This window comes from Brassica oleracea, chromosome C9, assembly GCF_000695525.1.
Source record: "Brassica oleracea var. oleracea cultivar TO1000 chromosome C9, BOL, whole genome shotgun sequence".
NCBI lineage: Eukaryota > Viridiplantae > Streptophyta > Magnoliopsida > Brassicales > Brassicaceae > Brassica > Brassica oleracea.
The window spans coordinates 49,967,381-49,992,601 of record NC_027756.1 but is presented as its reverse complement, the minus strand read 5'-3'; the positions used below and the strand labels follow the sequence as shown (position 1 = coordinate 49,992,601).

Genomic DNA, 25,221 nt, shown 5'->3' with positions numbered 1-25,221 from the left:
CAATTTGCTACGTTGCTATTAGCAAACGAAAAGAAATACACCATAAAAAAAACATAGGGATGAGATGTAACTTCTAAGATAATATGAAGGAATAAAAAAACTCATTTGCTGAATTGGATTATATGACATATTGAGAAAGCAAATTCACACGTTACCAAAAAATGATCTGGCAGATAATGTTTAAACAATTGACATAGGACGTCAACAACATATTTTAACCAATGTTTTTGCAAAATTTCACTTGTCATTCTCTTTTTTATAATAATTTATATTTCGTTTTGACCCAAAAAATTGATATCTATTTCATATAGACCAATTTATTAACTTATCTTTTTATTAAAGGATTAATTCCATTGTGATATGGATACAATTACTCAGGGGTGTTGTTAAGAAGAAGAAGCTCTTTTTATTATAGAAATGATCAAAGATATTAAAGCTGAAAGTGTCTGGAAAAGAGCCCACTTTGAGAATTAAGATGAAACAACAAAAACCATTACAAAAACAACGATTCAGTTTAACAACAATTCGATATCAGATAGCTAAGCATAAGGAAGAAAAAGCTATAAATCCCCATAATTGTTTAGAATATTAATAAATGTCAAAAATAATACGTTCATTTTTCCTTGTCGATAGTCGATAGTAGTAACAGACAGCTGAGACAGGTTTGTAACAAAATATTATCATCCCCAAAAAAGGCTCTCGACCTTTGTCTTAAAATCTTAAATGTTTACTCTTAAATAACAAAATTAGACTAAGCTTCGGTCCTAAACTTCCTCCCTATCAACAAACCCTGTAACCGAAGGCCAGCGAAAAGAAGAAGAAAAAAACATTCTATTGATAGCCATTCACAACCAAAGCACCAAAACTTTTCTTGCTAAAGAAGAAACAACAAACCAGAGGAAGAATAAGAGAATAACACACACAAAAAAAAAAACTTTCATTTCTCTTCCTCCTTGAGCTTTTACCTCCTTCCTCTCCTCTCCTCTCATCACCCTTTAATGCAACAATGGGAAACTGCTGCTCTAACGGACGTGACTCAGGCGACAACGGAGACACGCGCGGCATAACCGCTTCAAACGCTGGTCCAACTGCCGAAGCCTCCGTGCCACAATCCAAACACGCCCCTCCTTCTCCTCCTCCCGCAACAAAACAAGGCCCAATAGGACCTGTCTTAGGCCGTCCCATGGAAGATGTAAAATCCTCATACTCCTTAGGCAAAGAGCTAGGCCGAGGCCAGTTCGGCGTCACGCATCTCTGCACTCAGAAGGCCACAGGTCAGCAGTTCGCTTGCAAGACCATTGCCAAAAGGAAGCTTGTGAACAAAGAAGACATTGAGGATGTAAGAAGGGAAGTGCAGATAATGCATCACCTGACTGGTCAGCCTAACATTGTGGAGCTTAAAGGAGCGTATGAGGATAAGCATTCTGTGCATTTGGTCATGGAGCTTTGCGCTGGTGGAGAGCTGTTCGATAGGATTATTGCTAAAGGACATTACTCGGAGAGAGCAGCTGCTTCCTTGTTGAGAACGATTGTTCAGATTGTGCATACTTGTCATTCCATGGGGGTTATTCACAGGGACTTGAAGCCTGAGAACTTTTTGTTGCTCAGCAAAGATGAGAAGGCTCCTCTCAAGGCCACTGACTTTGGGCTGTCTGTATTCTACAAGCCGGGAGAGGTGTTTAAGGATATTGTGGGTAGTGCTTATTACATAGCGCCTGAGGTTTTGAAAAGGAAGTATGGACCAGAAGCTGATATTTGGAGTATTGGTGTCATGTTGTATATCCTCTTATGTGGTGTCCCTCCCTTCTGGGCTGGTCAAGATCATTTCCACTTTCTTCATTTTTCTACAAATAAAAAAAAATTGTTTAAATATATTAATGTGTTGTGATTATTACCTGATGATTATAGAATCGGAGAATGGGATATTCAACGCCATCTTAAAGAGCCATGTTGATTTCTCAAGTGATCCATGGCCATCCATCTCACCTCAGGCGAAGGATCTTGTTAAGAAGATGCTCAACTCTGATCCCAAGCAAAGACTAACTGCTGCTCAAGTTCTCAGTAAGCTTCTACAAAACACACCAATAAAGCATAACAATCCCTTTCCATGATAATTAATGTTTTCTCTCTCTTTTGTTAAGATCATCCATGGATCAAGGAAGACGGAGAAGCACCAGATGTTCCTCTTGACAATGCGGTGATGTCCAGGCTCAAGCAATTCAAAGCAATGAACAATTTCAAGAAAGTTGCATTGAGGGTGATAGCAGGCTGCTTATCAGAGGAAGAGATCATGGGGTTGAAGGAGATGTTTAAAGGTATGGACACTGACAACAGTGGAACGATTACACTCGAGGAGCTAAGACAGGGACTCGCTAAGCAAGGTACAAGGTTGTCAGAGTACGAAGTCCAGCAACTAATGGAAGCTGTAAGCCCTTTGCTTACTAACAACAATTTTACCCTCTGTCATATGCTAGCAACAAGGAAGCAGACTCACCACTAGTTTTCTGTTTTTACTCTTGATGGAACAGGCCGATGCTGATGGTAATGGAACAATAGACTATGGTGAGTTTATCGCAGCCACAATGCATATCAACAGACTTGACAGAGAAGAACATCTCTACTCAGCCTTCCAACACTTTGACAAAGACAACAGCGGGTAAGCACTGTATATAAATGATTCTTAACATACTTCAAACACCAAAGACAGAAGTACAAAGCTTGCTATGAATCCAAATGAACACCTCAAATAATGCTTGTTGATCCCAGATATATTACTATGGAAGAGCTGGAACAAGCCCTCCGGGAGTTTGGGATGAACGATGGCAGAGACATTAAAGAGATAATTTCAGAGGTCGATGGAGACAATGTAAGAAAACAACACTCCCCCTTCAAACCGAAACAAAGCATCTAACAACCTCATTATTAACATAACCAAAATCTCTGATGCAGGATGGTCGGATAAACTACGACGAGTTCGTGGCAATGATGAGAAAAGGAAACCCTGATCCTATCCCAAAGAAGCGGCGTGACCTTTCGTTTAAATGACACCACCAAACGTTGAAAGTAGAGAGGAAGAGAGAAGATATCAAAAAGAGAGCAGAACATGAGTCGAGAGAAACTCATCTTCCTTTTAACAATGAGGCAATCAAAAATTAAAAGCATGCTCGGATTACTAATGATTGAAACAGGAGGACATCGTTTAAGAGATGAGAAGGCTCAAGCAGGGAGAAAAAAAAAATCATTAATTGAGGATTTGGGGGGAAGGTGTTTGATTTATTGTACATTTATATTTTCTGGTTTCTTAATGTACTTGCAAGATTCTTTTTCAATTCTATTGTATGTGTTAGTGATACATGTTCTTAACCTCTTAGCAAAAACACTAACCACTCCTGAACAAAGATACAAAGCTGAATACAAGATCATCAACTGCATCAAAGCACAATACTTTGTAACATCAATAGCTAATTGGAACTAAAAAAGGTATTTTTCATTGATTGGTTCAACATACATACCAAGATTAAGCAAAAAGGTTCGATTTTTTTCCCCAATTGAAACCCTAAATCGCAGAACACTAAACCTCTTAGCAAAACACTAACCAATCCAGATCATCAACTGCATCAAAGCACAATACTTTGCAACATCAATAGCTAATTGGAACTCAAAAGGGTATTTTTCATTGATTGGTTCAACATACATGCCAAGATTAAGCAAAAAAGGTTCGATTTTTTTTTCCCCAATTGAAACCCTAAATCGCAGAATCGAATCGAGTACACACGTGTTTACTTATCTTTGGTGGAGACACCGTACTTCTCCTGCAACTTGGCGACCTCTTCCTCGTTCTTCTTCTGGTCGAACTTCTTGCTCATCTTCGCGTGCTGGTAGTAGAGCACGATCAGGTACCGGTTCGCGACGTTGAACCCGGAGAGATGGTCCACGGCTTGTTTCGCGTCGTAGATGTCCTCGTAGACGACGAAGGCCGTGCCTTTCGTGTCCTTGTTGCAGCCGATCCGAATCTGGCGGATCGCGCCGTACTTGCCGAAGATGTCGTACATCTCCTCGCTCGTTATGTTGAAGGGGAGGTTGCGGACGTACAGCACGCGGTTTACTTCTGGTGGGAGCCTCGTGTTTTGCTTGCGGAGACTGACTGTCGTCATAGGTTTTATCTCCTGCTTCTCCTCTTTATCGCCGGAGCCTGGATAAATCTTCTGTCGGAAAGTAGAATTCTTGTACTTCCCGTTTCGGTGAGGTTCGGTGCTATATAAACGGATAAAGTAAAGGGTAAAACCGTACATACAATTATTGACGGTGTTGAAACTAATTAGTCTAATAGTTATAAGCCCAATTAAAAGGCCCATTAGAAGTGAAGTTTGTGATTTGGATGCTTTTGAGCGTTGTGTTGACAATTTTCTCTCTTGGAGAGTGAAGAGTACATGCTACAACACAATATTATCAATTCTAGAGTATAGAACAGCTTTTATTCATAATCTTTCTTTTGATCTTGGTATCTGTTCTTGAGATAGAGAACAGAGACCAAGGCTCAAACAAACAAACAAACAAAAAACTGGAGTAGAGAACAGATTTTATACATAATCGTTCTTCAGATCTTGTTGAAAAAAGTAATGTTATGTACAACTATTCTTATAGAATCAAATGATGAATTTGCAGATGGTGATACTTGCAACTTAAGTAGTAGCTTCAGACCTGACGCGTTTCACCGGAGCTCGAAGAGAAGAGAGATAGTTAGCATCAGATTTCTCAATCCCATCGAAAAGGTAGCTGAAAGGAGGCATCTCTACATACTTTCCACTTCCTGGAACAACTTTAAGCTCATCGTTTTCCCATACGATTCGTCCTCCCGCTATTGTCACTTCAACTTTTCCCTGAGAACAAAAATGTTGTCATCATCAGAAACTTTTGTTTTGTACATATCAGTCAAGAGGAGGCTTTGCAAAATCCATATATTACCTGTCCTCTTCTGCCTTCATAGACATTAGTGTCGGATCTTGAATGATGAGACTTTGAGGTAATCTCGTAGCTTGAGTTTGGATTCAGTATAATGATGTCTGCATCCGAGCCAGGAAGGATAGCTCCTTTCCGTGGATATATGTTGAAAATTTTAGCGCTGATAATCAAACACATTAGTCAATAAAATGAAATCAAAAAGCATATCATCGATATCAAGAAAACCAGTGATTAATGGCAAACGTACCACTCTGTGCTGGTTATTCTAACAAAATCAGTAGCAGAGATTTGGCCAGACCCCTGGATTATGATATAATAAACCGATTAAAAACACATGTAAAGAAAGAAGATTTTAGCTGATGAGTGAGTACTTACAACCATCGTGTCCCATGTCAGGTGCATCCGTTCTTCAAGGCCTAAACATGGACAAGTCCAAAGTATTTTTATAAATCCGAATAGATTAGCACAGAAGCAGAGACAAATGAGCGCAGAGAACAAGATTATACCATTAACACCATTAGGTATTTTGCGGAAATCATCAAGTCCCAGAGCTTTTTGTGTAGAATTGAATGTGCAGTGATCAGTTCCTACAAGCTGCCGAGATAATGCCAAGAAAGTGCAGTGATCAGTTCCTATAGCTCATGTTTCTCTACTTAACGCATATCAAGGAAACAAACCTGAAGGATTCCTGTTGATAGGGCATCTTGAAGGGCTTTTCCATGGCCTACTGGTCTAATTGGTGGACTCATAACATATCTGAAATATTGAGAGAAAAAAAAAACTTTTGAGTGAAAATCTGAAAGAATAAATGGGAAACTCTTTTGAACAGAAGAGCTGAGAGAATTTTCTTACTTGGATGCAATTGTGAAGTCAGGATCCCAAAGCCAATGATCATCGAGGATTAATCCAGACACCACAGGCTCTCCAATAACCTTCTGCCCTGAAATACATTTACAGAAAAATAAGTCTTTATAAATCAACTTATATGTTACACTAATGGTTGTTCCATAAAAGAAGCAGAGAAAAAAGAAAAGGAAAAGAGGACCTGCTTTTCGAGCTTTAGCAATCTCATCCATTGCGTCAACACTCATCACATGAACAACATAGAGAGGCGTGTTAACAAAACGAGCCAAACGAATAGCCCGGGAAGTGGCTTCTCCCTCAAGCTGCCATTTTCAAACAAGCATCTCGGTTTTAACTTGAACAACGTTTACAGAAGCGAGAGAAAAAAAAATCTTATGAGGCTGATTATAAATTACCACAGGAGGCCTTGAAAGAGCATGACCTTCTGGACCAGTAATACCCAGTTCAATCATTCTTTTCTGTCCTTCGAAAACCGCATCTCCATTTTCAGCATGAACCATCGCCAAGGCACCGAGGGATTTACACCTTTTAAGACCTTCGAGGAGGAGGTCATCAGTGACCATAAGTGATCCTTTATACGCTAGGAAGAATTTGAAAGAGTTGATACCTACAAGTTAAAGAGACAAAAGCACTCAGTTTCATCATAGCCAATGGAAACTTAAACACACAAAAACTATTAGGAATGTACCCTTTTCTTTGACCATTATCTCCATGTCCTTGGAAACACCATCATCCCACTTTGTGATGGCCATATGAAAACCGTAGTCCATGCAGGCGTTTCTGGATTTGTTTTCGTAGGATTCAAAACCAGCGACCAGGTTCCCATTAACCGGTATAACAAAGTCTATATGCATAGTTGTTCCACCAGCTAACGCTGCTGCTTGGCCACTGAAGAAATCATCAATAGTCTCTGTACCCATGAACTCCATGGCGAGGTGCGTGTGTGGGTCAATTCCTCCTGTTTACATTGAACAAAAGAATAAAAAGATGTGAGTAAAAAAGAAGATGGAAGGCTAATTATTTTTAATTAGAAGTAAATGTGCTTCTAGGATCAAATATATAACTGTGGAAACAAAACTTCATATATTTGATCATAGGCATACACTACCAAAACTTGATGAATGTATCAAGTGCTAAGAATTAATTTTAACCTGGCATGACAAACTTTCCGGTAGCATCGAGTACAGTAACTTCATCCCCAACCTGATACAGAGTGACAAGAGAATCTTCAAGCAGAACAAAAATAAAATAAAAAAGGATACAGGATTAAAAGTGAGTTAGTCAATATACCTTAATGTTTGGCTGCACGGCGACAATAATACCATCTTCCACATAGACATCAGCAAGTTGTTGATGATGTGCATTCACAACTGTACCTCCTTTGATCAAAATCCTTGTCGACGAAGAAGACGAAGATGGGTCCCTACAAGATTCCTCACCATACCCTCTCTCTGCACTACAAAACTGTATAAAAAGAAAGAAGAAACATGATTCAAATCTCATCAGACAGTTGATAATCGATTGTGTCAAATCGTGTATCTGGAGAAACTTCCTTTCAGAAATAACAAGTCAATAAAGTTTTATCTTTTTTCTATTTCAATTTCTTATAAGTTAATGAATTGGATTAGCAAGTAACTTAAACTAACTGTTACTTGCTTAAAATCAAGCTCAAGACTTAGACAAGATTAGATGTCTTTTTAAACTGGATTGAGCTTGTTCCTTATAACAAACCCAACTCAATAGGATGAACAGTTCATAAGAGAGACAGATCAAACAACAGAAGCTGGTCACTTCAAGGTTCAAAGGCGTGAAGAAGAGGGAGTGATAAATCAAACACACACCTGAGTAGCCGAATCTGAGACGGACGGCGACGGAAACAGAAGAAGTAGAGAGATGAAGAAGAAGAAGATAGCATCATAGATACGTCTTAGCGCCATTGATGAAGAAGCTCTGTTGACGAAAGACCTCTCTCCACGTCTGCTGTGTTTTATATAATTCACCTTCCTAATTATTGTTCCAGTCACTTTGCTATTGGCTGATCAAATGTTTGTCAACGCTAAGCAAAATCAAATGGAATATTGAACCGCAATTAGAATAAAAACCGGTTGAATCGGATTTGGTTTTTCTGTTTATGTATAGAGAAAACCCAGTAAGACCGGCCGGTTCGCGGTTTCCGTATAACCCTCTGATCGAGGAAGAAGGTTTGATGTCTTAGACCCCTAGAGAAAACAGGTTAAGAAGTTTCTCTTCGATCTTCTTCAATCGCGCGACTCGTCTTCTGGGTTTCAAGCAGATGAGTTCTTCGTCTTCTACCTTCCAGGTAACCAAATGCGAACTTATCATTCAACGCTATTGTTCGATCTCTAGTTCAAGTTGGTCTCCTTCTTTGTTTATCTGATGAAAATGTGCTTATTGATCAATTTCACACGGGTTCGAATTCACTTTAATCGTTGTTACCTTTCATATCTCCTCGTCATATAGGATTTGGGCTTAAAAACTTATACTTTGTGTTCTGCGTAGCTGATCAGCTTAGCTTATACTTCTTTAGATTCTTAACTATAGATGAGCTCAAGTGTTTAATGGTTATGGAGATTTAACTCATACTAAGCTTGCATCGTTCCAAGTTAAAGTCTTTTATGGTGATTTCTTCAATTTGTGCAAAGTTTACTGAATCTTCTGTGGCAGATGGGTCAGCTTGTAGCTGACAAGCATGTACGTTACATTCTCATGTCAGAAAAGGTACTAGAAACTCTATCACCCCTTTCCTCATTCTCAGTTTATGTCACTGTGATTGCAACTTATTCGTTTTGTTTTTAATTGTTTTCGAATGATCCGATCCTAACCTGCTAGAAGAAAGAGAGTTTTGAGTCGGTGGTGATGGATCATCTCAGAATGAATGGTGCGTACTGGGGACTGACAACACTAGACTTACTCGACAAGCTTGGCTCTGTTTCCGTAAACGAAGTCGTTTCATGGCTCATGACCTGCCAGCACGAATCTGGTGTGTACCCATAGTAGTATTATTTTTCTCTACCATACGGTTTTGCAGATCAGCTATTTTTACTTGCCAATAGGATAACTATAAAAAAAAAAATGATACATGGGGTTAGGCTTTGAAAATTATATGGAGACCATTGGACTTGCTAGGATTTCACATCTTTATTACCAATCATAAGGTATGGCTTCAGTATAAAAGTTTAAAACAAGTGGTGTTTCTCTGAGCAGGTGGCTTTGCTGGAAATACTGGACATGATCCACATGTTTTATATACACTGAGTGCTGTTCAAATCTTGGCCCTCTTTGACAAACTAGACATTCTTGACGTTGGAAAAGTATCAAGCTGTATCCTTTGGCACTTAGCTTCTTTACTACTGGTGGAAACTTTCATGTTATATTGCAAAGAAAAATGATCTGCTGATTGCTTATGATATTATAATGGTTTCCTATATACGAAATTAGATGTCGCTGGTCTGCAGAATGAAGATGGATCCTTCTCAGGAGATATCTGGGGAGAAGTAGATACGAGGTCGTAATAGGAAGACATTTATATTTTTTCTGTTGGATATTTCACTTTGTTGAATCTAACTGTGAGACTGTTTATGTAGGTTTTCTTACATTGCCATATGCTGTCTCTCAATATTGAAATGTCTTGACAAAATCAATGTAGAGAAGGCAGTTGATTACATTGTTAGCTGCAAAAACCTTGATGGTGGTTTTGGGTGCACACCCGGAGCTGAATCACATGCAGGACAGAGTATGTTATGCTACCTGAGCCTTTATTTGTCCTGTGTCCTCCCAATTGTTACTTGCAATTGGTTTTTAAATGACTATGCTGAGAGTCATATCCCATTGCTTTGTTTCGTTAGTGGATGTGTTATAGCTAAACCATTGTGTAGACAGTATTGGAAAGTTTCATGGTATCTGGACGGTTATTATATGTTTTGTTTCTCCTGTTCCTGCAGTTTTCTGTTGCGTGGGTGCTCTTGCTATCACCGGGAGCCTCCATCATGTTGATAAGGACTTGCTCGGTTGGTGGTTATGTGAAAGACAAGTCAAGTCCGGGGGTTTAAATGGACGACCCGAGAAGCTCCCTGATGTAGGCTTTACGCTCCCCTCCAGTTAGAGAGACATTAATATACTTTCCTAGTGCTTAACACACTTTTGTGCCTATTGCCAGGTTTGCTATTCGTGGTGGGTCCTATCGAGCCTGATCATGATAGATAGAGTTCACTGGATCGACAAAGCAAAGCTTGTCAAGTTCATCTTGGATTGTCAGGTTTGTCTTCAAGATATCAAGACAAGGCGTATCGTTGCTAATTTGCTTTAAAGCTCTCATATTTCCTGATTTGAGTAGGATTTGGAGAACGGAGGCATCTCAGACAGACCGGACGATGCTGTTGATATCTTCCACACCTACTTTGGAGTTGCAGGTAATTAATTATTAACTTAGATGCGTCTCTTTAAACTCATCTTGTTGATTTTGAAGCCAAACAAAGCGGTCTGATTTGATCAAAACTTGGTGCAGGGCTTTCCCTCCTTGAGTATCCCGGAGTGAAAGCAATTGATCCAGCGTACGCTTTGCCGGTTGATGTCATCAATCGAATTCTCCTAACCAAATGAAGGCAATGGTGTTTGACACTATTAAGGTTAAATAACATATGTCAGTTCTTTGCTTTGTTCATTGTTTGGTCTACTTAGACGGTTTTAGAAGTTCCTTTGAATGCATGGTCAACGAGGATATTGCAATCTGGGTGGATTCAAGTGATCTACTAATGGGAGATGTGATGATTGCAATTCTTGGTCAATTCCTTGAGCACTTTGCAGAACTCAAGAGTCTTAATGTTGTATTACTTGTTGGGAGATTCTTAAGGTTTCTAATGCAATGGGAATGAAGTTGTGTTGCAACATTATCATTATAAATCACATTACTGTTTCTTTCTCTACTTTGATTGTGCTTTACATCTTTGACAAAGTGGTTATCAGAATGTTCAATACTAATTAACCAATACTACTTACCCCCATTGAAGGGAGTTTCAGCTCAACTCTTCAATACTGGGAGCATTAGGACATGAGCCGGTTTTAAGATCAGCCTTTGTGCTTGCGGAGATTGTGGGAGGGTGTTTCTTGAAGGAGAAGCTCAAAAACCTCCCTCAGGTAGGCAAAAAGCTCGTCAGCAATTGTTCCATCGGAGCAGAGTCCTTCTGCTCTTGTAACAACTCCTTCGATGCTCCTTGAGCAAGAGAAGAATCTCGGAAGTGCACGAAAGAGACTCGAGTTTGTCAAACTTAAACTCTCAAAGAAGAAAGAAAATGATGCAGACAAAACCAATAACAGATGGAGAAGGGCGAAAACATGGAGCCCTTGTCCAATTGGTATGTTGCCTCGGTTCATCGGATCTTCTGGACTCTCAGAATGCTCATAAGATCTCAAAACAAGCACAAGTAAACAACAATGACAAAAGAGGAACTGAAGGCAATAGTCAGCAATTGGAGAATTCAGCATTTAAGAAAGCAAGGACGAGTACAGAAGATCTTGTCAAATGTTGCGACATTTGAAACACATGAGGAAGAAGCTGAGATGGAAACAGAACATGCAGATGAGAAATCTGAAAGTGAGATCTGATGTTAAAGGAATGGCTTCTAAAGTTAAAATGTGTTTGATTGGAAATATTTTTGGAAACGTTCATAGGCGTGCACTTAAACTGATACGACAGTTTTTTTGGGAAAATTAGTCAACCAGATATTGTGATCAACTTACACAAGTAAGCTATATTGTGGCATACAGATATATTGGAACACTAACAGTCCCTTTTTCAACAACATTAACTGGATAACAAATTATTTTACATGAATAAGAGTAAACAATGCGAGTGTATTTTGATTTTATAGACAGAAAAGACACGGAACAAGAAAACACCCCCCACGACCAAAATGTTACAAAGCTGCCACCAAATCAATTGCGTGATACGAATTATGCTTCTTCTTCACAAATTCCCCCTTTCTTCTTCTTCTTCAAGGAATGAATTCACCATTTTGAGATTTTAACCTACAAAGTCCTCTTGTTCAAAAGCCAAAACCAACACAACTTGAAATTTAAGACACGTGTATGTTCCCTAGGAAATGATGTGTTAATTGTACTTGAGTAACTTAAAGAACACATGGGTATGCCAAAATTTGTAACGACAAACCCATTCCCTCCTAAAAAGGGATTATGGAAACAGTGTATGGATTATAATGACAGATGTATGTTCTATGAACGATCCTGGAATACCAAATTGATTTTACTGAAATGAAACGATGTATCACCAAGAACGCCAAGCTAACTAAACAAGAGAGAGACAGGACGGTATAGTACAGAGATGCTTACCTAATATATAGTCTACAGTGAGTTGAAAAGTGATTTCTAAACCTCCTCCGTGACACCTACTGGATTTGCAGAATACAGAATTGGGAATGCCTGCCAATCTAGCCACCAACCCTTATTGCACCCATCTCATCCAGCTTTGAGCTCTTATGCTGCAACGAGATAAATCGAGAGCCTTATCAATTAATTTCCTAAAAGACATAATAATACTTAGTCCCCCTGGCACTAGCATTACCTTGTTTTTCTTGTGCCTATGAATGTCATTTAGATCTTCATCCCCATCGTGTTTCCTTTTCTGAAATATCAGTTACTCCATGTGATTTCCAAAGGATCACGCAATCAAAAAAATATACATGAAACAAACAAGTCTTACCTTATCATGGTGTTTCTTAGAGTGTTCACCCGAATCGTGGTGTCCATTTTTCTCCTTTTTCCTGTCTCGGTCCTTGTCTTTATCCTTACTTCTGTCTCTATGCCTGTGTTTGTGCTTCTTATGCTCTCTATCTTTGTCCTTACCCCTGTCCTTGTGTTTCTTATGCTTCCTGTCCTTATCCTTCGACTCACTTTTTGACTTGGGTGGAATTGTAGGAGCTCCCTTCTCTTCCTGAAAGAAAGAAAAAAAAACAGGACGTGTTCATGTTCTAGTACCTCAGTTAAACATCTTCATAAGACCTGAGAGAAGAATCTTACTAGAGGCAATTCAACAGGAGTCGTATCACTGAGTTGGAAAGCCTCCATAAGCTCATCCATATCAAAAGGTTGGATGCGGGTACTATTAGTCTCCCGGCTCTGTGACATGTTCTGTACAAGCTGATCTAATTGCATTCCTTCTCCCTTTCTGATCTCTGTGTCCCCAACCACATTATGAAGATAATGGGAATCTGATAGAGACACGGTAAGTGATTTCTTGCAAAAGAATTCATGGTGTTGCAATAGTTTGTATTGTGATATAAGATCCACTGCACCACACAGCTCTTTAGGACCTGCACTCATACAACCAGCAGCACATTAACCACAAGATGATCCAAAGTGGGGAAAAAAGAGAGAAGATGATCTAACTCACCTCCAAATTTGGTACGTTCAGGTTCCATCTTCTTTATCACGCTCTGGATTGCTTTTGCATGATCACTATAGCAATACGATTCCTGTCTCAAAATAATAAAAAAAATTGCAAAGAAACTCTTAGTGCATAAACTAACAATTTGAAGCTCAAACAAATGAACAATACTATTAAAAACACATACACAATAATGCAAAGTGATTGAAATTGTTGGAGACTAGCTAAAAATATATATATACGAAATTGGCATAAATTGCTATCAAAACTCTCCTGGAAACTGAACCTTAGACAATGGAAAAGGTATTGTATTGGTTAAAAGAATAAACCAAGTCCATGAATTTATAGTATCACCTAGTCAACAAGAAAGTTTCTTCTATCTTTGCTTCTATACGAAAGGTCTCAAATCAATAATAATAATAATAATAATAATACATTTAACTTTAAGGGTCGATAATCGAGAATGATCGAAGATTGAGATTTGAAAACAGAACAAAGACAAAGCTCATATGCAATTGAGAGAAGAAGCAGAAGGAGAAAGAAGGCGACATACACGTTTTTGACAAAGCCCAGATCTCGTTGGAGAAATCAAATCTAGCTACGGGGCTGTATACAGCACTCAAACGGAGATGAAAAGGTTGGTTGGTTGGTTGGTTTCCTGGGAACTAGATTTCCCGCGCAAATTTGATTAGAAAAGGAAGTGATTGGAGGAGAAAGGGGACAGAGATCGAGGGAGGGAGAGAGAGCCGAGAATAGTACTTTAGGGTTTGAGACCAAAGACAGAGACAACAAGAGTTTCTGTTTCTTAACCAATCGGGAAAAAAACAGTTCCCATGGTTCCTGTCTTTTTTTTTTTTTTTTTTTTTTTTTTTTTCTGTTGCTGTTTTAATTGGGTTCCCCGTGGGCTTGCTTCACGCGACCTGTGTACGGCCCAAATATACACATAAATTATCGATTCAAACTCGACCCTCCCCAGTCAACATCTACAAGTTTAATCTGATAACAAAATACTGTTATCATTCATTCACTAATTTCTAAGATATATATTAGTAATGGTCTTAGTTTACACTCAAAAAAATAATTCAAGAGTGGAAGATTATCATTCATTCATATATTACTATCAATTTATTTTTTTTTTGATGTGGGACTTCTTAATACATCTTTTTCATGTTTAAGACGTACTACAACTAAACTTAAAGTTAGCGAGATTTGATATTTACAGGTATTTTAAAATATTTGGACTTTGATATCCTATTTGTACTGATTACAACGAGGGACGGATCTATAACTAGATTTAACCGGGGGCACATAACATTTTGTCACTATATTTATTTTTCTGATGGGGGCACTATCACTAATTTTCCTTAATTTCTTAAAGAAAATGAAAATTTAGCTGGGGGCACATGCCCCCGTATCATTCTTACTACGTCCGCCCCTGATTACAACTCACACTTCAAATCAAAAATAAAATATTACTACACACTTGTATTTTACTCTCAATCACACTGAATTCTCAATGTGATGTGATAAACTATAGGATTTTTATAGAGATTAAAATCTTGTTTTTAAATAGAGGCGAGATAACTTTTCCAATTATTATAAGTGATAAAGATTTAACTGAGCATCTCCAAAGAAAAACTTTATTTTGAAGTTTCCAAAACTCTATATTTGAAGTTTAAAGGTGTTCTTTTCCAAAAGCAAAACTTCAACCTCAACTTCAAAACTATTTGTATTTTATAATATGGTCTTTATATTTATCATAACTAATTTGAATTCATATAACTTTTATAAATAACTAGCACATATATAAACATATTACAACAATATTAATTAATAAAATATTATAATAAAATATAAAATTTTAAATAAAATACCTTAATAATAAATTAAACTTCAAACAAAATATCATATTATTCCATAAAATGATTATGTAATGCATATATGATCTACTAGTGCATTTTGAAGTGAAAATAGTTCTCCATGTGATATTAATACTTGTAAATACATTGGATCATAACAAGAAAGTAAAATAAAACATAAAATATTGCTAAAAGACTAATTTTTATCGATGATATTAATACTCGTGCATATATTCGATATGAACAAGATAAAATTTTATGAAAAAGACATCAAAAACAGCAACAATAACAACCATCTTCAGTTACAAAAAAAAAATTGGACAATATTTGAAAATTTTGAAGGTTTCGGATCAAACTTACCTGACTATTAGTGTTATTGTAATATTTAAATTTGTGTAATAGTTATAGCTTCAGGTAATTTTTTAAAAGCTTTTTTGTTAAGTTTTTTTTTTATATATTAGTGTTGTCTAAATCTAATTTAAAATATTGTAAATCATATTTTAAAGTTTTATTTGAATTCTGTAAACAAATTTTAAAATATTTATGAGATATAATTTTTTTAAGGATTAAAACAATAAACGAGAAAATATTTATGAATCATAAATGTGATGTGTATTGTATGGATCAAAATGCAAATAAAATATAAAACTTCAAATTTGGAGTTTTGAAGTTCATTTTGGAAAACAAAAAACTTCATATTTGAAGTTATAAAATGTCTTTTGGAAATGTTCTAAGTCTACGAGACCTCCAACAACATGCTATCTTCAGGTATCTCCCATCAAATTAACCTACGGTATTTCCAGACAAACATTGAAGGTAGATGATACTGGAGATCTCATATCCATTTGGGATACAGTTCTTTCCTCTTAATTCCCAATAAAAACAAACTAACGAAAAGTTAATACTCTGGAAAGACAAAATGGAAAAAAAATGTTAAATAAGAGGGGACATATAAGTGGAATCTGATTTTTTTCATGTGTGTGAGTGTCAATGTGGGTGAGGAATGAGGAAAAAGGTAGTAAAGACAGACAACATCATTTTCCTCAAAGAAAGCTAAGTCCTAGAATCATCACTCCAATTCCCTTTTTTGGCCCCCATTTTCTATTTCTTGCTTCTTTGACCCTTCACTTAATTACTCTTACCTAAATGCTTTTTGACACCTTCATTACTCTCTAAATTAACCACTCCAATAAGTAATAACACCACTAACTAATTAATCCAGCTAATACCTCTGGACATCATTCAACAAAAGCTTAGTTAAGAAAATATAATGATACTTACAAAACCTTTAGTTTTCTTCACTTTTATTGTTCTTATAAAGTGATATATGAAGGGAAAAAAGAAAGGGAGAGCAACAAACTTTCAGAGCAAGTCATAGGTTAAAAGCCCCCTAGCTTTTCTTCGATCACTTTCATTCCTCTCTTCTCATTCTAAGTGAGACTTTCACAGAGAATATTAGAAATCTTGTTCAGATCTTTCAACTATTATCCCCTCTTATATCTTCTGAAAATCAATTCTAAACCCCATCTCTTATAGCTACATAGACAAACTCTGTATACCTTGAAATCTTCGAAAACATGGGAAGTTACTACTACAGAAGAAAATCTCGGAAACACATCACTACTGTTGCCTTCATCATCCTTCTTCTTTTGTTTCTGTTTCTTTACGCTAAAGCTTCATCCTCGTCCTCTCTTGATATTCCTCACCACTCAACTCATGCAAGCTTGAAAAAACCTCGAGTTTTGGATCCTAACCTTCATGATCGCAGTTCCAGAGATGCGTCAAGAGGATCGAGATATACTCGTGAAGGTGGTGGAATTTATTTTGAAGATAACAAGAGAAGGGTCTTCACAGGTCCAAATCCTTTGCACAATAGATAACTATTTTCTTTAATAAGTTTTGTGAAATTTTGCCTGAATAAAACATATTTGTGAAAGAAAAAAAACATATTTATTTACTTTTTTCTTACTCTGCTATACATTACATCATACGTGATCGGCCATGACTTGTAACGTATGTTCTATGTGGAGGTATGAGATAATAAGAGTGTTTGAACAAGAGTCTTTGAAAAATAGTAGATAACGCATCTTCATATGATAATTAAGATGAGTGTGTTCTTAGTTTATTAATATTAAGCATGATTATCTCTTATTTTTCCTTTGGAAAGAGTATGAAGGTGGTGGAGATTTTGTGTGGTACGAATATTATGACGATGATGATGAAAATGAGCATATCATTGTTGATGCCAAAGAAAAGAAAAGAATGAACATCATTGTTCAATTGAAATTAAGATAAAGCTAGTCTTTTACAGAGTTTGATGTGAAAGATAGGCTGCGTCATGCTGCTGCAATATTAAACTACAATTAGTTTGTTCACCATATGACTTATCAACTCTTACAGAAACTGTATAAAAGACAACTATTTTAATATGGAAAACCCTTGTAATGCACTGATTAACATAAGGTTTAAGTCAGATATGATTGTAAACATACAAAATGTGAACTTCATCTGCAACAGAAACTACAGTTCTTAGATTTAACCTGAGAAAAGTTTGGTGGTATGGTATACAGTAATTTTATTTACCGCGGATGCATTTTTGCCAGGCTTTAGATGATTTTACTTGACATTGTCAATATGTAAGAAGCAGACTGAGAACTGTCGGAATAAGATAGGACCGGTAAAATAAAGACGAGAAAAAACAAATCTGATTACATCTTCGTTGAAAATTAGAGATGAAGTAGGGACAAGAAATATATTTTCCACAGCCATAATCAGAAATCAAAAACGAGAAATTAGCAATCATAGCTATATAAAACAATGAATGTAAAAAAGATATACTGAATTAACAAGAGATTCTGATTAATCATGTCCCAAACATAACTTTTTCTACCATATAAGATGAGAATCATCATTACATGAACACGGGAAGAGAATGTATTGTTGACTACTCATACATAATTACGATAATCCAAAAAATAAAAAGAGAGTCGAAGTATTCCCACAAAATCTCAAACCTTTGGTTGCATATTGTAATGAAGAGACATGAAGTTTAAGAGTTTAATAAGTATCGCTTTGCAGTTTCAGGATCCAACTCTTCATACACCTGCAGTAAACCAAGACACGTGATGGATAAAGATGTTAGCAGCAATAAACGTCTTTGGAAGATAATGTGCGAGTGAGGGACACATACAAGTTTCTTGTGGAGTTTCTCGAAAGCCTTGCAAAACCTCTCTGCTTCAACCTCACCAACCTGCAACAATGTGATGTTCATTAAGGTTTTTAAAACAATTTAACATCCCGAATTGAAAGAAGAAAGAGAAATCTCAGCATATGTAGTAGAACCAGAGGTGAAGCAAGAATAATTTCTTTTGGTGAAAGTATCCAAGTTCACAAGTGAAGAAACGAACAAGTCTCCCTTCCCATCAAATGCGATAGATAGATATGGAAAAACTTTGCTCGAAGCCTTAAAACCCTAAATCTTATACAAACAACTTGAAACGTTTGAACAAAGTCGCTGGTGACAATTACCTTCTTGGCAGCAGCCGCTCTGAGTTTATCCCAGAATGTGAATGTATCTATCAAAAGAAGTCCACAAATCAGGATAAAGGATGATGATGCACATGTATAGCCACCTTACTCATAGTAATCACAAAACTGCATGCTTCTTTAAGAGATAATTTATGCAAGATTATAATAGTAGCATCCAGATACCACTAATGCGCTCAGCTAATGCAATGAATAGGTTTATAAGCATTGGCTAAACGGAGCATGGATGCTTCATCTCACATGAAACTCATATCCGAGTCTACTACATAAGGAAAACAAACACATGGTACTTTTTAGATACACATGATGTTTCTTATTAAACATCTCTTAGCCTCTTTCTCTCTGAAACCGATTCAGTCACACAATTCGAAGGAGCTATTACACCTAGTTAGTATAAATATACAAGGTAGGGGGAAAAAGATGAATACCTTGATCAGTCCTGCAATCTTTCAAGTCTTTGGGCTCGCTAACACTGACCTGCTTTGAGTGATTCCAAGTTTCATCACACTTCAAGCGTACAACAAAGAAGAAGAAAAAAAGAGAGAGAGCGCAACCCAAAGACCACAGAATGTACCTCTTGCTCAACAACTGACGTTGATTGCTTTGAAACTGAAGAATCCAAATCAACCTGAAACCAAAACCCAAATCTCAATTGGTAACAGAAATCAACACAATCAAGTAATCTTAAGAACAATGTTAAGATTCGAGGTGTAGTCGCATCAATTAGAGTAGTCTATCAATTTACCAAACCATTAACAGACAGATTCATGATGAACACCGAGTTGCTAGTAATAGCCCTTTGGAAAAAAAAAAACGGAAACTAGGGTTTTCAGAAGATTCATGTCAAATAAATCGACAGCAGCAGCAGCAACAATCAACAAAGGAGTTTTCCACCGGAGAAAAAGGGAAGAGAGAAGAGAGAATTACACGGTGGTCGCGAGAGCGTACGACGGGGAAGAGTTGGAGGATGCTACGAAACTCTTGCTCGTCCATTGCTTCCTTTTCTCCTCCGATTCTCTCTCTCTCTCTCTCTCTCTCTCTCTCTCTCACTCTCACTCTTGAAACTGAATCTTCTTCTAATGTACGGCGCCTCTCTTTCAATTTTCATTAATATTTTAATATTACAATATTTGCAAGACCAACCTTTTCATTTTAATTTGCTAATTAAATGATTGACTAGTATGTATAACAAAGTAACAATTAAACACACAAATTGCTGAAGATTGCAATAGAAGTTTGCAGTAATCAAACTGAACCACGAGGAGCTAATCTTTGTTTATACCAAACAATTAAAAGCCAATATGGTTTCAACAATATGGAGTCCGTAAAGACAATGATCGTGAAGTCTTTTTTTTTTCTTCCTTTGGGATATGTTCAGATAGATATATTCTTCTACTAAACTCTAATCCGGGAACGAATTATTTTAAGCAGCAAGAGCATAAAACACACACACACAATAGACTTCATTTATAACACCACAACAAAATAAACAATATTAAGCTCCAACCTCACTTTTACACACAAGACAATCACAACAACAAGTACATAAACAAACTCAACAACAACAACTAAGGGCAGGGATAAAAGAACATGATATGATATGGTGATTTATAAGAAACCAACGCTAGTCTCAGCAGCATTTTCAGTCTTGATACTCCACTTCTTCTTCCTCCTCTTCTTCATACTCTCCTTCTTCATCTGCGGTTGCGTCTTGGTATTGCTGATACTCGGAGACGAGATCGTTCATGTTGCTCTCAGCTTCAGTAAACTCCATCTCGTCCATCCCTTCGCCTGTGTACCAATGCAAGAAAGCTTTCCTCCTGAACATGGCTGTGAACTGCTCACTCACCCTCCTAAACATCTCTTGGATCGATGTGGAGTTCCCAATAAAGGTTGAGGCCATCGAGAGGCCTCGAGGCGCTATGTCACAGACGCTTGACTTCACGTTGTTCGGTATCCATTCCACAAAGTAGGATGAGTTCTTGTTCTGCACGTTTATCATCTGCTCGTCCACTTCTTTTGTACTCATTTTGCCACGGAACATTGCTGAGGCAGTCAAGTATCGTCCGTGACGCGGGTCTGCGGCACACATCATGTTCTTTGAATCCCACATCTGTTGGGTGAGCTCAGGGACGGTGAGTGCGCGGTACTGCTGGGAGCCACGGGAGGTGAGAGGAGCGAAACCGACCATGAAAAAGTGGAGACGAGGGAAAGGGATGAGGTTCACTGCAAGCTTCCTCAGATCAGAGTTGAGCTGACCAGGGAACCTAAGACAACACGTAACTCCACTCATGGTTGCAGAGATCAGATGATTGAGATCACCAACTGTTGCAGTCAAACCATCACAAGACATCAGCAAACAGTTACCACAAAGAAATCATACAGAATTGGAGACTGTCATGGGCGCGGCGCATTGGTATTAAGAAACAACAGTATTCATGGTTGCAAGGATTAGTGATTCGGTTTCACAAAAGAAAAAGAACGTGGAAGGGACTTACAGCTGGGAGTGGTGAGCTTCAGAGTTCTAAAACAGATGTCATAAAGAGCTTCATTGTCTAAAACCATACACTCATCAGCATTTTCAACCAGCTGATGAACTGAAAGTGTCGCATTGTACGGTTCAACCACAGTGTCTGAGACCTTAGGTGATGGGAAGACGGAGAAAGTAAGCATCATACGATCAGGATACTCTTCCCTGATCTTAGATATCAACAACGTTCCCATTCCAGATCCAGTGCCTCCACCAAGCGAGTGACATACTTGGAAACCTGATAAATCCAAATCACACAAATCATTTCAATTAAAAAAACGTTTAAAATCACAATCCAAAGACCTCCAAAAACATAAAGGTAGAGTTAACATACCCTGAAGACAGTCACAATTCTCAGCTTCCTTACGCACAACATCGAGCACAGCATCAATAAGCTCGGCTCCTTCAGTGTAATGCCCTTTAGCCCAGTTGTTTCCAGCACCAGACTGCCCGAAAACAAAGTTGTCAGGCCTGAAGATCTGACCATAAGGTCCAGTTCTGACACTGTCCATAGTACCAGGCTCAAGATCCATGAGAATAGCACGGGGAACATATCTTCCACACGACGCCTCGTTATAGTAAACATTGACGCGCTCCAGCTGCAGATCGGAGTTGCCAGTGTAACGACCAGTGGGATCAATCCCGTGCTCGTCGCAAACAACTTCCCAGAACTTGGATCCAATCTGGTTCCCACATTGACCACCTTGAATGTGAAGGATCTCTCTCATATTCGATTGATCTGAAGAAAGCAAATGCACAAACAAGAATCTCGATTAGAAATCAAAGGATGTGAAGTTATAACAATCCGTATCAGATCCAAATAACTGCATCTCGCGATCCGAGATCAAACAGATCCAAACAAATCAAACCAAGATCACTCAAACCGAATTCAAATTCTTCACGGAACTCTAACGGCGATACGTTTTCAAGTGAATTGTGAATCAAACTGTAGTTAAGACGAAAACGCGGATACAGATCTGGAGAAATAGTATTCGATCACAGTACTAGAGTGAGTAGGAGAGATTGATTATTCGCTCAATTTCACTAGCGTAAAGAGAAGGAACAGTACTTAAAAGAGTAAAAGAGAAATTGACTTACGGTTACGAAGATGCAGAGGCTCCCGGCGAGATCGGAGACGATCACGGTGGGCTCGATCTATTGAGTAAGATAGGGAGTGGGAGAGGGGGGAGTGAAGATGGTGGATTTATTTATCGGAAGAGTAAGTTAATCCAACGGCTGTGATTAGATCTATCTCTGAGCGGCTGGATGCCGTCGGATGGTAAGAAATCAACGTTGCAGGTGGGCGTCGGGTGAGATATACATATGTGTAGGGACCACTTGTTTATAATTGGATTGTGATTGTCGGTTCTCCCAGACTCCCACTATGAGTGTCACACGTCACGAAAAGTAAAATCTCTCTAGTAATTTACCGTTGGACCCTTTGGTCTCCAACATACAAAAGAAGATTTGTCCCGTTAACAGTAACACAATGTAAAGGTATTTGATTACACATTTACTAAAATGTTGATGAATTTAATTTTGGTAGATCATATATACTAAATTTTTCTTCTATCATGTAAGTTTTGGTCAAAAGAAAATGTAAATTTTCTTCAATAATTAAGACTTCTAAGAAGCAATCATGTTTACTCTTTATCTTTGAAAACAAGTCACGATAACCTGAAATGTCATAATCAATTACGTAAAGAAATAGTGTGAACCGGATGTGAGGATTGTATTAAAAAATCATTAAGTTTTTTGCATCAATAGATTTGAGTTACTAGTTTAAGAAAAGACGAATTGTTCAGATTAATGAAAAATACTTATATGAGATTTTCAATTTCATAAGACATTTATTTTTCAAAAAAAAATTCATAAGACATTCAAGATAGTGTAATCATATATAAATCTTCGCGCTTTGAAATATTTGAAATTGTCATGTAGTCCCTCTGTTTCAAAATATCTGATGTTCTAAGTGAATGTACAAGAATTAAAGTATGCACTTTTTCATAAAATGTAACATTAAAAATATAAAGCAAAACTAATTCAACCAATCATAAAAACAACTATAAAACATCATTGGTGACATAATTTTTTATAAAACTAAAACTAATATAAAAATATTAAAACATCAAATATTTTGAAACATTTTAAACTCTCCAAAACATCATCTATTTTGAAACGAATAGAGTAATTTTTATAATTTGTAATAATCTAAGTAATCAGCATTTTTTAAGAAAAAACGGGTATAACTGTAATCTTTAAATGTAAGAAAGTACAGGACTACAAAAACAATAATGGGTTTGTCTTGTAGAGCTTGTGGATCGGACCCGGATAGCAACAAAGTGAGGTGTGTAATTAAAAAAAGAAACAAAGCACATGAATCACCATTGCGTCCCATGTGACCTAGATCCAACATCTCCTCCTTTTCTTGTATGAGTTTTGACTAGTGCATAGTTTATTGTTCTATATATATATATGTTGAGATGAATAATTAAATAGTAATGCTACCCTAGCTCATCGACGGAGGCTCTAGCGAGTGCTCAACAGCTATGGAGCAATGAGCTTCAGCCTAGTATCGTATCCTTTGTAACGAATAATCCACTGCCAAAACTAAGTCAAGATTTTATTCATTTTTTTTTTTTTTTGTCATCTATCCATTAGATCAAGTGGAGAGTAGACAAGCCGATTTTCCGAGGAGTATCTTCATCTACCCGGGTCTGATCTATATGGGAGAAAATATAACCTTTGATCCTTGCCTCCTTTGCTAACACGTCTGCTCGGCTATTCTGACTCCGAGGAATATGAGATAGACTCACATCCTCGAAGTCCTCCTGTAGCCTCTGGAACGCCTCGATCTCTGTCGTGAAGGCTGGCCAATCCATCGGGTTTGTAGTCATTTCCACTAAGTCCGAACAGTCCGTCTCAAATCGTACCGAGGTAATCCTTCTGTCTCTCATATATACAAGAGGCTGCCCAAAGTAAGCCTTCCATCTCAGCGTGCAAAGATGAGAGGCTCCTGTGACACGCCCGTAATCCGAAAAATCCTGAGCCCATTTGATCCTTAAGACTCCACCCTAAGCCACTGACGCTGCCATTATTGATCCATGATGCATCAATTTGGCAGGTAGGGATTTGGGACATCCAAGGGGGCACAGTCTCAACCTCCGAAGCATGGGGAACGTCTTGATCCTCATTTGCTTCCTCCTGCTCGTTGGCTTTCCTCCAACATTCTGCCTCAAGAGTCGCGTGTCGTAGAGTGTCGATTGGGGATATGTCTTTTCCATTGAAGAGTTTGTCGTTCCTCGCCTTCCAAATGTACCAACAGATCCATGGGAAGGTATCAAATTGTGGTCTCAGCGGAGCCACTTCTTATCTCTTCCAAAACAGGAAGTTCATGTTTTGATATATGGATGTACTCGGGAAGTAACCCGGAAGGGACAGATAGTCCGATAAAGCCCAAACCTGAAGGGCTGGAGGACATTCAAAAAGAAGATGATTAATCGACTCCACTGGCCCAACACATCTAGGACAACTCCTATCGGTGCCCAGGTGTCTATACATGAGCCTTTCACTACAAGAAAACATAATCTTAACGAGGGCGATTTTCCTCGTTATTTCGTCGTAAAAGAGGCTTTACGACGAATTAGCGAGGAAACGCGTTTGCTCGTTACACGTCCGTCGTAACACATATTTCCTCGCTAATTCGTCGTAACTTAGCGAGGAATATATTTCGTCGTAAAGACGAAGTAGAACGATTCGTCGTAAAGATGTCGCTACAATTCCTCGTAAGGGCGTCGCTACAATTCCTCGTAAATAACTCGAAAACAGTTCCTCGTAATCTACACGTAAATACCTTGAAAGATTTTCCTCGCAAAATACACGTAACAACCACGAAATGAGTTCCTCGTAAAATAGTCGTAAACATTTCCTCGTTATTTCCTCGTAAATACTTCCTCGTAAAATACTCGTAAACTGTTTCTCGTCATTTCCTCGTAAGATTTCCACGTAAAGAGGTCGTACATTAGCTACGAATTTACTTC

General features: G+C 37.8%; 9 protein-coding genes across 17 annotated transcripts in view; 3 read left to right on the top strand and 6 right to left on the bottom strand.

The window, feature by feature from the left end:
- The first annotated feature begins 691 nt into the window (after positions 1-691).
- On the top strand, positions 692-3,363 carry LOC106317957 (calcium-dependent protein kinase 17). The gene is made up of 6 exons (XM_013755781.1): positions 692-1,814; positions 1,909-2,061; positions 2,142-2,425; positions 2,529-2,656; positions 2,767-2,866; positions 2,950-3,363. Exons 1-6 carry the CDS (start codon positions 1,007-1,009, stop codon positions 3,043-3,045), a joined length of 1,569 nt encoding a protein of 522 aa, XP_013611235.1. The 5' UTR covers positions 692-1,006; the 3' UTR covers positions 3,046-3,363.
- A 288-nt stretch (positions 3,364-3,651) lies between these two features.
- On the bottom strand, positions 3,652-4,242 carry LOC106317958 (splicing factor 3B subunit 6-like protein). Its single transcript, XM_013755782.1, has one exon. It carries the CDS (start codon positions 4,152-4,154, stop codon positions 3,780-3,782), a length of 375 nt encoding a protein of 124 aa, XP_013611236.1. The 5' UTR covers positions 4,155-4,242; the 3' UTR covers positions 3,652-3,779.
- Positions 4,243-4,461: 219 nt separating this feature from the next.
- Positions 4,462-7,848, bottom strand: LOC106313154 (dihydropyrimidinase). Its single transcript, XM_013750898.1, has 13 exons — positions 7,668-7,848; positions 7,117-7,290; positions 6,978-7,029; positions 6,515-6,784; positions 6,222-6,433; positions 6,008-6,128; positions 5,815-5,902; positions 5,640-5,718; positions 5,469-5,556; positions 5,338-5,378; positions 5,210-5,262; positions 4,966-5,122; positions 4,462-4,880 (listed from the first exon to the last, which is right to left on the bottom strand). The coding sequence occupies exons 1-13, from the start codon at positions 7,761-7,763 to the stop codon at positions 4,683-4,685; spliced, it is 1,629 nt and encodes a 542-aa protein (XP_013606352.1). The 5' UTR covers positions 7,764-7,848; the 3' UTR covers positions 4,462-4,682.
- Positions 7,849-8,009: 161 nt separating this feature from the next.
- On the top strand, positions 8,010-11,722 carry LOC106319003 (geranylgeranyl transferase type-2 subunit beta). 6 transcript variants are annotated; one of them, XM_013757194.1, is made up of 11 exons: positions 8,010-8,146; positions 8,512-8,565; positions 8,677-8,827; positions 9,052-9,168; positions 9,286-9,352; positions 9,432-9,580; positions 9,789-9,922; positions 10,004-10,102; positions 10,181-10,256; positions 10,352-10,472; positions 10,854-11,722. In XM_013757194.1, the coding sequence occupies exons 1-10, from the start codon at positions 8,120-8,122 to the stop codon at positions 10,444-10,446; spliced, it is 969 nt and encodes a 322-aa protein (XP_013612648.1). In that variant the 5' UTR covers positions 8,010-8,119; the 3' UTR covers positions 10,447-10,472; positions 10,854-11,722. The 6 variants fall into 6 exon arrangements, with proteins under 6 accessions (XP_013612648.1, XP_013612647.1, XP_013612649.1 ...); XM_013757193.1 differs by lacking the exon at positions 10,854-11,722 and having other exon boundaries at positions 10,352-10,767; XM_013757195.1 differs by lacking the exon at positions 10,854-11,722 and having other exon boundaries at positions 8,031-8,146; positions 8,680-8,827; positions 10,352-10,769.
- LOC106319004 (mediator of RNA polymerase II transcription subunit 19a) lies at positions 11,560-14,075 on the bottom strand. 2 transcript variants are annotated; one of them, XM_013757200.1, is made up of 7 exons: positions 13,800-14,075; positions 13,253-13,334; positions 12,880-13,172; positions 12,563-12,793; positions 12,425-12,484; positions 12,193-12,341; positions 11,560-11,883 (listed from the first exon to the last, which is right to left on the bottom strand). In XM_013757200.1, the coding sequence occupies exons 2-6, from the start codon at positions 13,278-13,280 to the stop codon at positions 12,291-12,293; spliced, it is 663 nt and encodes a 220-aa protein (XP_013612654.1). In that variant the 5' UTR covers positions 13,281-13,334; positions 13,800-14,075; the 3' UTR covers positions 11,560-11,883; positions 12,193-12,290. The 2 variants fall into 2 exon arrangements, with proteins under 2 accessions (XP_013612654.1, XP_013612653.1); XM_013757199.1 differs by having other exon boundaries at positions 11,560-11,871.
- Positions 14,076-16,431: 2,356 nt separating this feature from the next.
- On the top strand, positions 16,432-17,216 carry LOC106317263 (CLAVATA3/ESR (CLE)-related protein 22). Its single transcript, XM_013755107.1, has one exon. It carries the CDS (start codon positions 16,683-16,685, stop codon positions 16,983-16,985), a length of 303 nt encoding a protein of 100 aa, XP_013610561.1. The 5' UTR covers positions 16,432-16,682; the 3' UTR covers positions 16,986-17,216.
- Positions 17,217-17,923: 707 nt separating this feature from the next.
- Positions 17,924-19,748, bottom strand: LOC106318127. 3 transcript variants are annotated; one of them, XM_013755991.1, is made up of 7 exons: positions 19,711-19,743; positions 19,579-19,678; positions 19,226-19,279; positions 19,080-19,128; positions 18,634-18,680; positions 18,296-18,355; positions 17,924-18,208 (listed from the first exon to the last, which is right to left on the bottom strand). In XM_013755991.1, exons 2-7 carry the CDS (start codon positions 19,642-19,644, stop codon positions 18,155-18,157), a joined length of 330 nt encoding a protein of 109 aa, XP_013611445.1. In that variant the 5' UTR covers positions 19,645-19,678; positions 19,711-19,743; the 3' UTR covers positions 17,924-18,154. The 3 variants fall into 3 exon arrangements, with proteins under 3 accessions (XP_013611445.1, XP_013611444.1, XP_013611443.1); XM_013755990.1 differs by having other exon boundaries at positions 17,937-18,208; positions 19,080-19,131; positions 19,711-19,748; XM_013755989.1 differs by having other exon boundaries at positions 17,937-18,208; positions 19,080-19,131; positions 19,579-19,732.
- A 342-nt stretch (positions 19,749-20,090) lies between these two features.
- On the bottom strand, positions 20,091-22,391 carry LOC106318126 (tubulin beta-6 chain). Its single transcript, XM_013755988.1, has 4 exons — positions 22,280-22,391; positions 21,516-21,920; positions 21,150-21,419; positions 20,091-20,976 (listed from the first exon to the last, which is right to left on the bottom strand). Exons 2-4 carry the CDS (start codon positions 21,907-21,909, stop codon positions 20,294-20,296), a joined length of 1,347 nt encoding a protein of 448 aa, XP_013611442.1. The 5' UTR covers positions 21,910-21,920; positions 22,280-22,391; the 3' UTR covers positions 20,091-20,293.
- A 1,712-nt stretch (positions 22,392-24,103) lies between these two features.
- The window catches only part of LOC106315269, a 4,603-nt gene continuing 3,485 nt past the window's right edge, over positions 24,104-25,221 (bottom strand). Inside the window, exon 2 of the mRNA XM_013753013.1 lies at positions 24,104-24,487. Coding sequence (XP_013608467.1) covers positions 24,104-24,487 — 384 coding nt within the window. The remainder of the gene's footprint in view (positions 24,488-25,221) is intronic.

What these genes read in the sequence shown, in the direction of transcription:
- LOC106317958 (XM_013755782.1), bottom strand. Translation starts at nt 4,154, where the DNA reads ATGACGACAGTCAGTCTCCGCAAGCAAAACACGAGGCTCCCACCAGAA.
- LOC106318127 (XM_013755990.1), bottom strand. Translation starts at nt 19,644, where the DNA reads ATGGACGAGCAAGAGTTTCGTAGCATCCTCCAACTCTTCCCCGTCGTA. An exon ending in CGTCAGTTGTTGAGCAAGAG is followed by an intron (nt 19,132 to 19,225) that starts GTACATTCTGTG and finishes AATCACTCAAAG; the next exon opens with CAGGTCAGTGTTAGCGAGCC. An exon ending in AGAAACTCCACAAGAAACTT is followed by an intron (nt 18,209 to 18,295) that starts GTATGTGTCCCT and finishes GGTTTACTGCAG; the next exon opens with GTGTATGAAGAGTTGGATCC.
- LOC106318126 (XM_013755988.1), bottom strand. Translation starts at nt 21,909, where the DNA reads ATGAGAGAGATCCTTCACATTCAAGGTGGTCAATGTGGGAACCAGATT. An exon ending in GAATTGTGACTGTCTTCAGG is followed by an intron (nt 21,420 to 21,515) that starts GTATGTTAACTC and finishes TGGATTTATCAG; the next exon opens with GTTTCCAAGTATGTCACTCG. An exon ending in GAAGCTCACCACTCCCAGCT is followed by an intron (nt 20,977 to 21,149) that starts GTAAGTCCCTTC and finishes TGACTGCAACAG; the next exon opens with TTGGTGATCTCAATCATCTG.
- LOC106319003 (XM_013757194.1), top strand. Translation starts at nt 8,120, where the DNA reads ATGAGTTCTTCGTCTTCTACCTTCCAG. An exon ending in ACATTCTCATGTCAGAAAAG is followed by an intron (nt 8,566 to 8,676) that starts GTACTAGAAACT and finishes CTAACCTGCTAG; the next exon opens with AAGAAAGAGAGTTTTGAGTC. An exon ending in GACCCGAGAAGCTCCCTGAT is followed by an intron (nt 9,923 to 10,003) that starts GTAGGCTTTACG and finishes GCCTATTGCCAG; the next exon opens with GTTTGCTATTCGTGGTGGGT.
- LOC106319004 (XM_013757200.1), bottom strand. Translation starts at nt 13,280, where the DNA reads ATGGAACCTGAACGTACCAAATTTGGAG. An exon ending in TGAACGTACCAAATTTGGAG is followed by an intron (nt 13,173 to 13,252) that starts GTGAGTTAGATC and finishes GTATGAGTGCAG; the next exon opens with GTCCTAAAGAGCTGTGTGGT. An exon ending in CTCCTGTTGAATTGCCTCTA is followed by an intron (nt 12,794 to 12,879) that starts GTAAGATTCTTC and finishes TCTTTCTTTCAG; the next exon opens with GAAGAGAAGGGAGCTCCTAC.
- LOC106317263 (XM_013755107.1), top strand. Translation starts at nt 16,683, where the DNA reads ATGGGAAGTTACTACTACAGAAGAAAATCTCGGAAACACATCACTACT.
- LOC106317957 (XM_013755781.1), top strand. Translation starts at nt 1,007, where the DNA reads ATGGGAAACTGCTGCTCTAACGGACGTGACTCAGGCGACAACGGAGAC. An exon ending in TGTCCCTCCCTTCTGGGCTG is followed by an intron (nt 1,815 to 1,908) that starts GTCAAGATCATT and finishes TGATGATTATAG; the next exon opens with AATCGGAGAATGGGATATTC. An exon ending in AACTGCTGCTCAAGTTCTCA is followed by an intron (nt 2,062 to 2,141) that starts GTAAGCTTCTAC and finishes TCTTTTGTTAAG; the next exon opens with ATCATCCATGGATCAAGGAA.
- LOC106313154 (XM_013750898.1), bottom strand. Translation starts at nt 7,763, where the DNA reads ATGGCGCTAAGACGTATCTATGATGCTATCTTCTTCTTCTTCATCTCT. An exon ending in AATACCTAATGGTGTTAATG is followed by an intron (nt 5,379 to 5,468) that starts GTATAATCTTGT and finishes GTCCATGTTTAG; the next exon opens with GCCTTGAAGAACGGATGCAC. An exon ending in TGACATGGGACACGATGGTT is followed by an intron (nt 5,263 to 5,337) that starts GTAAGTACTCAC and finishes ATCATAATCCAG; the next exon opens with GGGTCTGGCCAAATCTCTGC.